The following is a 14199-nucleotide window of genomic DNA, read 5'->3' as shown; positions in this document are numbered from 1 at the left end:
TGCATCGCAGTAGAAAAGTTAAAGAACAAAGTAGATGTGCTTTCTTGTTCCGAAGTGTTTCCAATCTCCGGGTCTGTTGAAATATTTCCTCCCCGTAGAGGCGTTCAAAATATTGTCGAAGGCTTTCACGGTCAGAGTTCATTGGTTCTTGTAGGTTATCCGGGGTGTGTAACCGTGGTCTTGGAATTTTCTTTCCTGACGTTTCGCCAGCAACTGTGGCAGGCATCTTCAGAGTAGTAACACTGAAGGACAGTGTCTCTCAGTGTCAAGGGTGTAGGAAGAGTAATATATAGTCAGAAAGGGGTTGGGTTTGAGCTGAGTATTGTCCTGCAAAAGTATTGTCCTGTAAGTATCAAGATAATGTGCTAATGAGGGTATGGTATGTTAATATGGAACCATTGTATCCTGAAGTGATCTGTTAATGTGTGTAATCCAAAACTAATCTGTATGGCTATTGTTGAATGTTGTCTTTGTCTGGAGGTTTTTCAGGGCAGGAAGCCAAGCCTTATTCATTCTTAAACTCTCCTCTTTTCTGTTAAAGTTGTGCTGATGTTTATGAATTTCAATGGCTTCTCTGTGCAATCTGACAAAATTGTCCAGTCTTTCAGTGTCTTGGAATAAGACCCTGTGTCCTGTTTGTGTCAGTCCATGTTCAGCCACTGCTGATTTCTCAGGTTGACCAAGTCTGCAGTATCTTTCATGTTCTTTTATCCTTGTTTGTATGCTGCGTTTTGTGGTCCCGATGTAAACTTCTCCACAGCTGCAAGGTATACGATATACTCCTGCAGAGGTGAGGGGGTCTCTTTTGTCTTTTGCTGATCGTAGCATTTGTTGTATTTTCTTGGTGGGTTTAAACACTGTTTGTAGGTTATGTTTTTTCAAAAGTTTCTCCATCCTATCAGTGACTCCTTTAATAAATGGCAAGAATACCTTTCCTATGGGAGACTGTTTTTCTTGAGTTTTCTGATTTTTGTTTGGTTCAATGGCCCTTCTGATTTCATTCTTGGAGTAGCCGTTTGCTAGCAGTGCGTGATTTAGATGGTTAGTTTCTTCCTTGAGAAACTGTGGTTCACAGATCCGTCTTGCACGGTCCATTAATGTTTTGATTATTCCTCTTTTCTGTCGGGGGTGGTGGTTGGAGTTTTTGTGTAAGTAGCGATCTGTGTGAGTTGGTTTCCGGTAGACCTTGTGACCTAACTGAAGGTTTGATTTACGGATGACAAGGGTATCAAGAAATGGGAGTTTACCCTCAATTTCCTTTTCCATGGTAAACTGAATGTTTGGATGGATATTATTAAGATGGTTTAGAAAGTCCATTAATTTTTCTTCACCATGGCTCCAAATGGTAAATGTATCATCTACGAACCTGAACCAGACTGTAGGTTTGTAAGGTGCTGATTCTAATGCTGTCTTTTCAAAATATTCCATGTAAAAGTTTGCTATTACTGGACTGAGTGGACTTCCCATAGCTACTCCATCAATCTGTTCATAAAATTCTTGATCCCATAGGAAATAACTTGTTGTCAAACACTGGTGAAATAAGGCTGTTATATCTTCTGGAAAAATCTGGTTAATCAATGAGATTGTGTCTTTAACTGGAACCTTGGTAAAGAGGGATACAACATCAAAACTGATTAATATATCCTTTGGATTGAGTCTTAACGGACTGATTTTGTTGATGAAGTGAGTTGAATCTTTGATGTAAGAAGTGGTTTTTCCAATGTGGTCCTGTAGGAGGGTGGTCAAATATTTAGCTAATTCATATGTTGGGGAACCAATGGCACTCACGATGGGTCGGAGTGGAACGGAATCCTTATGAATTTTAGGTAGTCCATATAATCGTGGTGGTTGTGGTTCAGTCTTGCATAGTTTTCTGTGTGTGTCGGGATGAAGAGTGGAATTCTTGATCAGAATGCTAGTTTTCCTGGTAATTTTGCAAGTTGGATCTCGTTTTAGTTTTTTGTATGTGGCAGGGTCCAGAAGTTCCTCAATCTTCTTTTTGTATTCTTCTGTTTTCATGATCACTGTGGCATTGCCTTTGTCAGCTGGTAGAATAATGATTTCTGGATCTGCATTGAGGGTCTTGATGGCGTTTCTCTCCTTGCGTGTTATATTGCTAGCAGGGGGCTTTGCTTTACGTAGAATTCTTGCTGTCTCTCCTCTTATTTCCTCAGCATCTTCTTCAGGTAGATTACGAATGGCAGATTCTACATTTGCAATGATGTCTTCCACTGGAATTTGGGTGGAAGTGACTGCAAAGTTTCCTCCCTTAGCTAAGATGGAAGTTTCTTCAGGTGAGAGTTGTCGGTCTGTCAGATTGAAGATAATCCGTTTGTTGTCAAGTTTTGGACTGTTCTGTCTTCTTTCCTGTAATTTGTTAAACTTTTGCTTCTGTCTGGAAGTATGGCTGGTTAACCCCTGTTCCATTTTTCTGTAGGTGAGATTATCAATCTTGTCCCAATCATGGCTTCTCATTTTGTGGCTAGTATTGATATGTAAGGAAAACAACTCCTTGTCTGTGGCAGCAAGTTCTCTGCGGGTAGTGTGAATTCTCTCTCGTAAGAGAGCCCGTTCTAGATGGTCATAAATGCGGTTAGCTCGTGAAGTTTGAAAGATTCTTTTACTTGTGAGAAAAGATGGAATGGTTCCAGTGTCTCTGCATCGCAGTAGAAAAGTTAAAGAACAAAGTAGATGTGCTTTCTTGTTCCGAAGTGTTTCCAATCTCCGGGTCTGTTGAAATATTTCCTCCCCGTAGAGGCGTTCAAAATATTGTCGAAGGCTTTCACGGTCAGAGTTCATTGGTTCTTGTAGGTTATCCGGGGTGTGTAACCGTGGTCTTGGAATTTTCTTTCCTGACGTTTCGCCAGCAACTGTGGCAGGCATCTTCAGAGTAGTAACACTGAAGGACAGTGTCTCTCAGTGTCAAGGGTGTAGGAAGAGTAATATATAGTCAGAAAGGGGTTGGGTTTGAGCTGAGTATTGTCCTGCAAAAGTATTGTCCTGTAAGTATCAAGATAATGTGCTAATGAGGGTATGGTATGTTAATATGGAACCATTGTATCCTGAAGTGATCTGTTAATGTGTGTAATCCAAAACTAATCTGTATGGCTATTGTTGAATGTTGTCTTTGTCTGGAGGTTTTTCAGGGCAGGAAGCCAAGCCTTATTCATTCTTAAACTCTCCTCTTTTCTGTTAAAGTTGTGCTGATGTTTATGAATTTCAATGGCTTCTCTGTGCAATCTGACAAAATAGTTGGTAGAATTGTCCAGTCTTTCAGTGTCTTGGAATAAGACCCTGTGTCCTGTTTGTGTCAGTCCATGTTCAGCCACTGCTGATTTCTCAGGTTGACCAAGTCTGCAGTATCTTTCATGTTCTTTTATCCTTGTTTGTATGCTGCGTTTTGTGGTCCCGATGTAAACTTCTCCACAGCTGCAAGGTATACGATATACTCCTGCAGAGGTGAGGGGGTCTCTTTTGTCTTTTGCTGATCGTAGCATTTGTTGTATTTTCTTGGTGGGTTTAAACACTGTTTGTAGGTTATGTTTTTTCAAAAGTTTCTCCATCCTATCAGTGACTCCTTTAATAAATGGCAAGAATACCTTTCCTATGGGAGACTGTTTTTCTTGAGTTTTCTGATTTTTGTTTGGTTCAATGGCCCTTCTGATTTCATTCTTGGAGTAGCCGTTTGCTAGCAGTGCGTGATTTAGATGGTTAGTTTCTTCCTTGAGAAACTGTGGTTCACAGATCCGTCTTGCACGGTCCATTAATGTTTTGATTATTCCTCTTTTCTGTCGGGGGTGGTGGTTGGAGTTTTTGTGTAAGTAGCGATCTGTGTGAGTTGGTTTCCGGTAGACCTTGTGACCTAACTGAAGGTTTGATTTACGGATGACAAGGGTATCAAGAAATGGGAGTTTACCCTCAATTTCCTTTTCCATGGTAAACTGAATGTTTGGATGGATATTATTAAGATGGTTTAGAAAGTCCATTAATTTTTCTTCACCATGGCTCCAAATGGTAAATGTATCATCTACGAACCTGAACCAGACTGTAGGTTTGTAAGGTGCTGATTCTAATGCTGTCTTTTCAAAATATTCCATGTAAAAGTTTGCTATTACTGGACTGAGTGGACTTCCCATAGCTACTCCATCAATCTGTTCATAAAATTCTTGATCCCATAGGAAATAACTTGTTGTCAAACACTGGTGAAATAAGGCTGTTATATCTTCTGGAAAAATCTGGTTAATCAATGAGATTGTGTCTTTAACTGGAACCTTGGTAAAGAGGGATACAACATCAAAACTGATTAATATATCCTTTGGATTGAGTCTTAACGGACTGATTTTGTTGATGAAGTGAGTTGAATCTTTGATGTAAGAAGTGGTTTTTCCAATGTGGTCCTGTAGGAGGGTGGTCAAATATTTAGCTAATTCATATGTTGGGGAACCAATGGCACTCACGATGGGTCGGAGTGGAACGGAATCCTTATGAATTTTAGGTAGTCCATATAATCGTGGTGGTTGTGGTTCAGTCTTGCATAGTTTTCTGTGTGTGTCGGGATGAAGAGTGGAATTCTTGATCAGAATGCTAGTTTTCCTGGTAATTTTGCAAGTTGGATCTCGTTTTAGTTTTTTGTATGTGGCAGGGTCCAGAAGTTCCTCAATCTTCTTTTTGTATTCTTCTGTTTTCATGATCACTGTGGCATTGCCTTTGTCAGCTGGTAGAATAATGATTTCTGGATCTGCATTGAGGGTCTTGATGGCGTTTCTCTCCTTGCGTGTTATATTGCTAGCAGGGGGCTTTGCTTTACGTAGAATTCTTGCTGTCTCTCCTCTTATTTCCTCAGCATCTTCTTCAGGTAGATTACGAATGGCAGATTCTACATTTGCAATGATGTCTTCCACTGGAATTTGGGTGGGAGTGACTGCAAAGTTTCCTCCCTTAGCTAAGATGGAAGTTTCTTCAGGTGAGAGTTGTCGGTCTGTCAGATTGAAGATAATCCGTTTGTTGTCAAGTTTTGGACTGTTCTGTCTTCTTTCCTGTAATTTGTTAAACTTTTGCTTCTGTCTGGAAGTATGGCTGGTTAACCCCTGTTCCATTTTTCTGTAGGTGAGATTATCAATCTTGTCCCAATCATGGCTTCTCATTTTGTGGCTAGTATTGATATGTAAGGAAAACAACTCCTTGTCTGTGGCAGCAAGTTCTCTGCGGGTAGTGTGAATTCTCTCTCGTAAGAGAGCCCGTTCTAGATGGTCATAAATGCGGTTAGCTCGTGAAGTTTGAAAGATTCTTTTACTTGTGAGAAAAGATGGAATGGTTCCAGTGTCTCTGCATCGCAGTAGAAAAGTTAAAGAACAAAGTAGATGTGCTTTCTTGTTCCGAAGTGTTTCCAATCTCCGGGTCTGTTGAAATATTTCCTCCCCGTAGAGGCGTTCAAAATATTGTCGAAGGCTTTCACGGTCAGAGTTCATTGGTTCTTGTAGGTTATCCGGGGTGTGTAACCGTGGTCTTGGAATTTTCTTTCCTGACGTTTCGCCAGCAACTGTGGCAGGCATCTTCAGAGTAGTAACACTGAAGGACAGTGTCTCTCAGTGTCAAGGGTGTAGGAAGAGTAATATATAGTCAGAAAGGGGTTGGGTTTGAGCTGAGTATTGTCCTGCAAAAGTATTGTCCTGTAAGTATCAAGATAATGTGCTAATGAGGGTATGGTATGTTAATATGGAACCATTGTATCCTGAAGTGATCTGTTAATGTGTGTAATCCAAAACTAATCTGTATGGCTATTGTTGAATGTTGTCTTTGTCTGGAGGTTTTTCAGGGCAGGAAGCCAAGCCTTATTCATTCTTAAACTCTCCTCTTTTCTGTTAAAGTTGTGCTGATGTTTATGAATTTCAATGGCTTCTCTGTGCAATCTGACAAAATAGTTGGTAGAATTGTCCAGTCTTTCAGTGTCTTGGAATAAGACCCTGTGTCCTGTTTGTGTCAGTCCATGTTCAGCCACTGCTGATTTCTCAGGTTGACCAAGTCTGCAGTATCTTTCATGTTCTTTTATCCTTGTTTGTATGCTGCGTTTTGTGGTCCCGATGTAAACTTCTCCACAGCTGCAAGGTATACGATATACTCCTGCAGAGGTGAGGGGGTCTCTTTTGTCTTTTGCTGATCGTAGCATTTGTTGTATTTTCTTGGTGGGTTTAAACACTGTTTGTAGGTTATGTTTTTTCAAAAGTTTCTCCATCCTATCAGTGACTCCTTTAATAAATGGCAAGAATACCTTTCCTATGGGAGACTGTTTTTCTTGAGTTTTCTGATTTTTGTTTGGTTCAATGGCCCTTCTGATTTCATTCTTGGAGTAGCCGTTTGCTAGCAGTGCGTGATTTAGATGGTTAGTTTCTTCCTTGAGAAACTGTGGTTCACAGATCCGTCTTGCACGGTCCATTAATGTTTTGATTATTCCTCTTTTCTGTCGGGGGTGGTGGTTGGAGTTTTTGTGTAAGTAGCGATCTGTGTGAGTTGGTTTCCGGTAGACCTTGTGACCTAACTGAAGGTTTGATTTACGGATGACAAGGGTATCAAGAAATGGGAGTTTACCCTCAATTTCCTTTTCCATGGTAAACTGAATGTTTGGATGGATATTATTAAGATGGTTTAGAAAGTCCATTAATTTTTCTTCACCATGGCTCCAAATGGTAAATGTATCATCTACGAACCTGAACCAGACTGTAGGTTTGTAAGGTGCTGATTCTAATGCTGTCTTTTCAAAATATTCCATGTAAAAGTTTGCTATTACTGGACTGAGTTTAAGAATGAATAAGGCTTGGCTTCCTGCCCTGAAAAACCTCCAGACAAAGACAACATTCAACAATAGCCATACAGATTAGTTTTGGATTACACACATTAACAGATCACTTCAGGATACAATGGTTCCATATTAACATACCATACCCTCATTAGCACATTATCTTGATACTTACAGGACAATACTTTTGCAGGACAATACTCAGCTCAAACCCAACCCCTTTCTGACTATATATTACTCTTCCTACACCCTTGACACTGAGAGACACTGTCCTTCAGTGTTACTACTCTGAAGATGCCTGCCACAGTTGCTGGCGAAACGTCAGGAAAGAAAATTCCAAGACCACGGTTACACACCCCGGATAACCTACAAGAACCAATGAACTCTGACCGTGAAAGCCTTCGACAATATTTTGAACGCCTCTACGGGGAGGAAATATTTCAACAGACCCGGAGATTGGAAACACTTCGGAACAAGAAAGCACATCTACTTTGTTCTTTAACTTTTCTACTGCGATGCAGAGACACTGGAACCATTCCATCTTTTCTCACAAGTAAAAGAATCTTTCAAACTTCACGAGCTAACCGCATTTATGACCATCTAGAACGGGCTCTCTTACGAGAGAGAATTCACACTACCCGCAGAGAACTTGCTGCCACAGACAAGGAGTTGTTTTCCTTACATATCAATACTAGCCACAAAATGAGAAGCCATGATTGGGACAAGATTGATAATCTCACCTACAGAAAAATGGAACAGGGGTTAACCAGCCATACTTCCAGACAGAAGCAAAAGTTTAACAAATTACAGGAAAGAAGACAGAACAGTCCAAAACTTGACAACAAACGGATTATCTTCAATCTGACAGACCGACAACTCTCACCTGAAGAAACTTCCATCTTAGCTAAGGGAGGAAACTTTGCAGTCACTCCCACCCAAATTCCAGTGGAAGACATCATTGCAAATGTAGAATCTGCCATTCGTAATCTACCTGAAGAAGATGCTGAGGAAATAAGAGGAGAGACAGCAAGAATTCTACGTAAAGCAAAGCCCCCTGCTAGCAATATAACACGCAAGGAGAGAAACGCCATCAAGACCCTCAATGCAGATCCAGAAATCATTATTCTACCAGCTGACAAAGGCAATGCCACAGTGATCATGAAAACAGAAGAATACAAAAAGAAGATTGAGGAACTTCTGGACCCTGCCACATACAAAAAACTAAAACGAGATCCAACTTGCAAAATTACCAGGAAAACTAGCATTCTGATCAAGAATTCCACTCTTCATCCCGACACACACAGAAAACTATGCAAGACTGAACCACAACCACCACGATTATATGGACTACCTAAAATTCATAAGGATTCCGTTCCACTCCGACCCATCGTGAGTGCCATTGGTTCCCCAACATATGAATTAGATAAATATTTGACCACCCTCCTACAGGACCACATTGGAAAAACCACTTCTTACATCAAAGATTCAACTCACTTCATCAACAAAATCAGTCCGTTAAGACTCAATCCAAAGGATATATTAATCAGTTTTGATGTTGTATCCCTCTTTACCAAGGTTCCAGTTAAAGACACAATCTCATTGATTAACCAGATTTTTCCAGAAGATATAACAGCCTTATTTCACCAGTGTTTGACAACAAGTTATTTCCTATGGGATCAAGAATTTTATGAACAGATTGATGGAGTAGCTATGGGAAGTCCACTCAGTCCAGTAATAGCAAACTTTTACATGGAATATTTTGAAAAGACAGCATTAGAATCAGCACCTTACAAACCTACAGTCTGGTTCAGGTTCGTAGATGATACATTTACCATTTGGAGCCATGGTGAAGAAAAATTAATGGACTTTCTAAACCATCTTAATAATATCCATCCAAACATTCAGTTTACCATGGAAAAGGAAATTGAGGGTAAACTCCCATTTCTTGATACCCTTGTCATCCGTAAATCAAACCTTCAGTTAGGTCACAAGGTCTACCGGAAACCAACTCACACAGATCGCTACTTACACAAAAACTCCAACCACCACCCCCGACAGAAAAGAGGAATAATCAAAACATTAATGGACCGTGCAAGACGGATCTGTGAACCACAGTTTCTCAAGGAAGAAACTAACCATCTAAATCACGCACTGCTAGCAAACGGCTACTCCAAGAATGAAATCAGAAGGGCCATTGAACCAAACAAAAATCAGAAAACTCAAGAAAAACAGTCTCCCATAGGAAAGGTATTCTTGCCATTTATTAAAGGAGTCACTGATAGGATGGAGAAACTTTTGAAAAAACATAACCTACAAACAGTGTTTAAACCCACCAAGAAAATACAACAAATGCTACGATCAGCAAAAGACAAAAGAGACCCCCTCACCTCTGCAGGAGTATATCGTATACCTTGCAGCTGTGGAGAAGTTTACATCGGGACCACAAAACGCAGCATACAAACAAGGATAAAAGAACATGAAAGATACTGCAGACTTGGTCAACCTGAGAAATCAGCAGTGGCTGAACATGGACTGACACAAACAGGACACAGGGTCTTATTCCAAGACACTGAAAGACTGGACAATTTTGTCAGATTGCACAGAGAAGCCATTGAAATTCATAAACATCAGCACAACTTTAACAGAAAAGAGGAGAGTTTAAGAATGAATAAGGCTTGGCTTCCTGCCCTGAAAAACCTCCAGACAAAGACAACATTCAACAATAGCCATACAGATTAGTTTTGGATTACACACATTAACAGATCACTTCAGGATACAATGGTTCCATATTAACATACCATACCCTCATTAGCACATTATCTTGATACTTACAGGACAATACTTTTGCAGGACAATACTCAGCTCAAACCCAACCCCTTTCTGACTATATATTACTCTTCCTACACCCTTGACACTGAGAGACACTGTCCTTCAGTGTTACTACTCTGAAGATGCCTGCCACAGTTGCTGGCGAAACGTCAGGAAAGAAAATTCCAAGACCACGGTTACACACCCCGGATAACCTACAAGAACCAACTATCAAAATTATTTTCTGGTAGGGTATGCGCTTTCGTGAGCCACAGCTCACTTCTTCAGATACACTGTGAATAGTAAATGTAAGGATGTGACATCACCCCATGGGTCAGGAATGACCCGGTGCTTGCATAGGGGACCTTTACCTTTTTTTTTTTTTAACCTATGAGCTGTATCTGTATTGGTAAGGTATGAGCTGTATCTGTATTGGGGAGGGGCCGTGGCTCAGTGGTAGAGCATCTGCTTGGCATGCCGAAGGTCCCAGGTTCAATCCCCGGCATCTCCAGTTAAAGGGACAAGGCAAGTAGGTGATGTGAAAGACCCCTGCCTGAGACCCTGGAGAGCCTCTGCCAGTCTGAGTAGACAATACTGACTTTGATGGACCAAGGATCTGATTCAGTATACGGCAGATTCGTGTATCTGAAGAAGTGAGCTGTGACTCACGAAAGCTCATACCCTACCAGAAATTCTGTTAGCCTTTAAGGTGCTACTGGACTCTTGCTCTTTCCTTGATCATAGTATGTGGTGTTCTACGAAATATTAAAAATCACCAGTTGTCTTATAAAAATCTTTTCTTATAAAAGGCTTCTGTATAGCCATAGACACTGGAAAAGACAATCACGGTAGGAAAAGTTGAGGGCAGCAGGAAAAGAGGAAGACCCAACAAGAGATGGATTGACTCAATAAAGGAAGCCATAGCCCTCAATTTGCAAGACCTGAGCAAGGCTGTTAAGGATAGGACACTTTGGAGGACATTAATTCATAGGGTCGCCATGAGTTGGAAACGACTTGACGGCACTTAACACACACATAGCCATATTGGCAGATTCATGTAATTTATTCTCCAATTCCTACATTGTGGGGTTGATTTTCTCCAGTCTTAGTTGCTGTTACCATGTAAGATACCAGCTATTTTGTAAAAAAATGTATAAAAATAATTAATACACATCGTCTGCTAATTGGAAAATACTGCAGAGTTAATATGGTCCTCTTTAATATTTTGAATTATCCCAAGTGGAATGGAATAATTGCATGTGGCTTTTTTTCCTCTTTCAGTCACCCCCTTCCAAGAAAAGAAAACTAGAAAAGGCTCGGAAGCCGATTACTTTCCTAGTTCTGGCGTCAACAATGAAAGAATTGACTGTTAAAGCGTCATCCATGGGACTGGAGGCTTCTGAAGGGACGGAAGCCGTTGCAGCGTGGATTAAAAAAATTCTCAGTGACCTGAAGGTACAGTAACTGTAACAGGCTCGTCGTTTGGAAGTGACGTTTCTTTAGGAAATATTACACAGTTCTAAAGTCCTGGTTCTCATTTGCTCGGAAACAGGTCCAGCACAAAAGCATCCCTTGCGGAAAAGACGAAGTCAGCCTGTTTCTAACCGCCTTAGAAAACTCCTGGATTCATTTAAGGAGAAAGAAAAGAGAGCGGGTCAGACAACTCCGCGAACTTCCTCGAGCCGCCGTAGATTTCCTGCAGGCCCCGGAAGAGAAAGAGAACCCCCAGAAAGATTCCAGTAAGACCGCAGAGTGTGAAGAAACCGAGGCGGGAGGTGCCAAAGAAGGCTCCTTGGAACTTGAATCCCCTGAGGACGATAGTGTAAATAGTTCCTCTCCTGTTAAGGAGGGAAATAGCCAAGCATGTACTGAGGAAAGCGGGCGAGCGAAACAGCAAGCCGGCGCCTTAGCCGGTGCTGAAGAATCTAGCGGCGCAAAGGAGTCCAACGCTTTTGGCATTGCTGGCCAAGCCACAGAAACCGGGCAGCGTGCCAGACACTCAAACGAATGGTTCCTTTTCAAGTGCATCTTAAATGTGAAGAGGGAAGGGGAGGATGCCTTGGTGGAAATGCACTGGGTCGAAGGACAGAACAGGGACTTAATGAACCAGCTCTGCACCTACTTAAAGAACCAGATTTTTCGGCTGGTTGCGACTTGAGCGTTTCCGTGCGGGAGCAATGATGCTGGTCTTATTTTTGTAATCTTGCTTTAGTGTCCAAAATGTTTAATGACACCTTTTGCTGTGAAATTACTACTTTTTTAAACTCCCCTTTTAAAGTGTGAAATCTTGGGGGGGTCTCTTAACGACACCAGAAAAAAACCTAGATGCGACGGGAGCGGAGTCTTGGCGACCAAGGTGCTCTGAGAAAGTGGCGCTTTTAAAGGGCAGAGCGGTGTAGGTTCTTCTGCGGAATAGTTTTTCACAATTGTTTTTATACCCGTTTTCCTTAGAGTTCCCACAGATATGCCCGCCTCTACGGTCACTGCTGCTTGCTGAAGCCATTCTCATTTCTCAGCGTAATGTAGCTCTAGCTTTGGGGAAAACTGGGAATCGTTCTGCTTGCGGTGACCTGAGAGTGCACACGCGCTTTAATGCACAAGCACCAAGAGGATTCCAAGAGCGAGGCATGCTATTGTTGTTCAACAGCTTGACAAACTAAAATTGCATTCTTAGAAATAACTGTTGAACTCCGTGTGTACTATCCATATAGCACTGGGCTGTAAATGACTTGCAGTATGTGAAATGTTCATCACTTACAGCCGTCCCGTGTGCTGCCAAGCTCACAGAAGAAATCCCCAGCTTGAGCCTTTATTGCAGAGTATTCCATTTAGTGGACGCTGTACAGGCAGGGTTTGGGGGAAAGCTGGGGAGTTTCCGCACTTAACCATTCCATTAAAATGCTCACAATCGGCTTCAGAATTAAGCTGAGTTGAGTTCAGAGCAGTTTGAATTGAGCCGTTGCTGCCACCAGTCAGGTTTGTTCCGTTGGGAGTTGGTAAAGTTATGGGGGTCACGTGTCCCTGCTAAGGTTGTGCAGAAAACAAGCTACATCTAGCCCTCTCCACCAAATAGTAGGGCTGCTGTATGAACTTACCCGATCACCGTATTTCTGTACTGCTTTTCCTTGCCACCCAAAGCTGTCTACGGTAAAACAATACAATATTATCTCAACCCCAGTTTGCTAAGCGTTAGCCGTTTTTTTCTCGTTAGCAACTAGCAGGATTGCAAATGAAGACAGGCGGTGGTACCTGTTTTCTGCTGCTACCATACTGCCTTTTCTAGGTTGGGCTTTGTCTAGTATATTTGTGCTCTGCAGCAATTTAGTATCGGAAAAGTTTATCAGCAAAACTAAAATGTGCCCAAAGGCTCTGTTAACATGGATGAGTTACCCTCATAAAGAGATGGATTTCCTGCCTGTTCGAGTGCTTGGTTTGTGGAATTTATAGAACCGAGTCATGCTTTTAAAACAAGCAGTCAGTGTGAATTGCAATAATAAAATCCTGGAACGGCCACAAAATATAATGACGTGACCACAGAAACCAGAGTGCAGCGTTCTACCTAAGGAGGTCCGTTGTTCAGAAAAAGCATTTGTCTGTAACCCCAGCAGCAGTATAAGCAAAGTGTTCCGCTTCTGATAGAGAACGGAAAGGTAAATGGGAAAAGCCCCTGGCTTTGGTAGCTCTCGCAGTAGACCCAGCATAAGGACAGCAGTTGTTATGGTCAGGCATGTCCTCACCTGGATAGCCTGAACTGGTCTGGGAAGCTAAGTATGGTCAGCCCTGGCTAGTATTTGGATGGGAGACCACCAAGGAATATTAGGAGCGTAACCCAGAGCCAGGCAATGGCAAACCGCCTCTGTTAGTCTCTTGCCTTGAAAACCCTGCCGGGTCAGCTTCGACTTAACGGCACTTTACACACACACACCCAATGGCTGCCGAAATTGCTTTCCTGATCACTTTGCAAGTGAGAGCAGGAGCGGGTGCAGAGGAGAGCAACGAGGATGATCCGGGGCCCAAGCCTTACGAGGAAAGGCTGAAGGGAGCTGGGAATGTTCAGTCTGGAGAAGAGGTTGAGTGGGACAGGATTGCTGTCTTAAGTATTTGAAGGGCTGTCACTCAGAGGAGGGCAGGGGGCTGTTCCTGTTGGCAGCAGAGGACAGGACTCGCAATTGTAGGTGGAAAGGTACCAGCTGGATACTAGGGGGGAAAGCTTTACAGTTGGACTAGATGGCCTGCATGACCCCTTCCAACTCTATGATTCTAAAGTGTTTATACCTTAAATATAGAATTATATACCCTGAAAATGCACGCCAGCTCTCATTGTAACACCAAGTTCTTCCAACGAAGGGTTGCGTCCATAGGCACCACATTGGGGACACACACCCCCAGGCAAACGGTGCCTTTCTGCTGCTTTTTATTGTCCTCAAACTGGGTGCCATATATTTTTAATGAGACTAGTAAACATTGTAATATGAAAAAGGAATTATTAGAGTTTATTTGATACCCTAAGTGCATCAGGCACACCCTTCAGTGAGTTGAAAAGAAAGGCCTCCTTCTCCCTGGACTGTGCTACTTTGAACGGCAGGCAGAGGCTCGCC

General features: G+C 42.1%; 1 protein-coding gene across 1 annotated transcript in view; it reads left to right on the top strand.

Annotated features, from left to right (window-relative positions):
* The window catches only part of METTL16 (methyltransferase 16, RNA N6-adenosine), a 29236-nt gene extending 17473 nt beyond the window's left edge, over positions 1-11763 (top strand). The window contains exons 8-9 of the mRNA XM_056848217.1: positions 10883-11056; positions 11154-11763. Coding sequence (XP_056704195.1) covers positions 10883-11056; positions 11154-11759 — 780 coding nt within the window. The 3' untranslated portion in view covers positions 11760-11763. The remainder of the gene's footprint in view (positions 1-10882; positions 11057-11153) is intronic.
* Positions 11764-14199: the final 2436 nt, after the last annotated feature.

Source organism: Euleptes europaea, chromosome 4 (assembly GCF_029931775.1).
Source record: "Euleptes europaea isolate rEulEur1 chromosome 4, rEulEur1.hap1, whole genome shotgun sequence".
Classification (NCBI taxonomy): Eukaryota; Metazoa; Chordata; class Lepidosauria; order Squamata; family Sphaerodactylidae; genus Euleptes; species Euleptes europaea.
The sequence above is the reverse complement of the archived record's forward strand: the minus strand, read 5'-3'. Positions and strand labels throughout refer to the sequence as shown.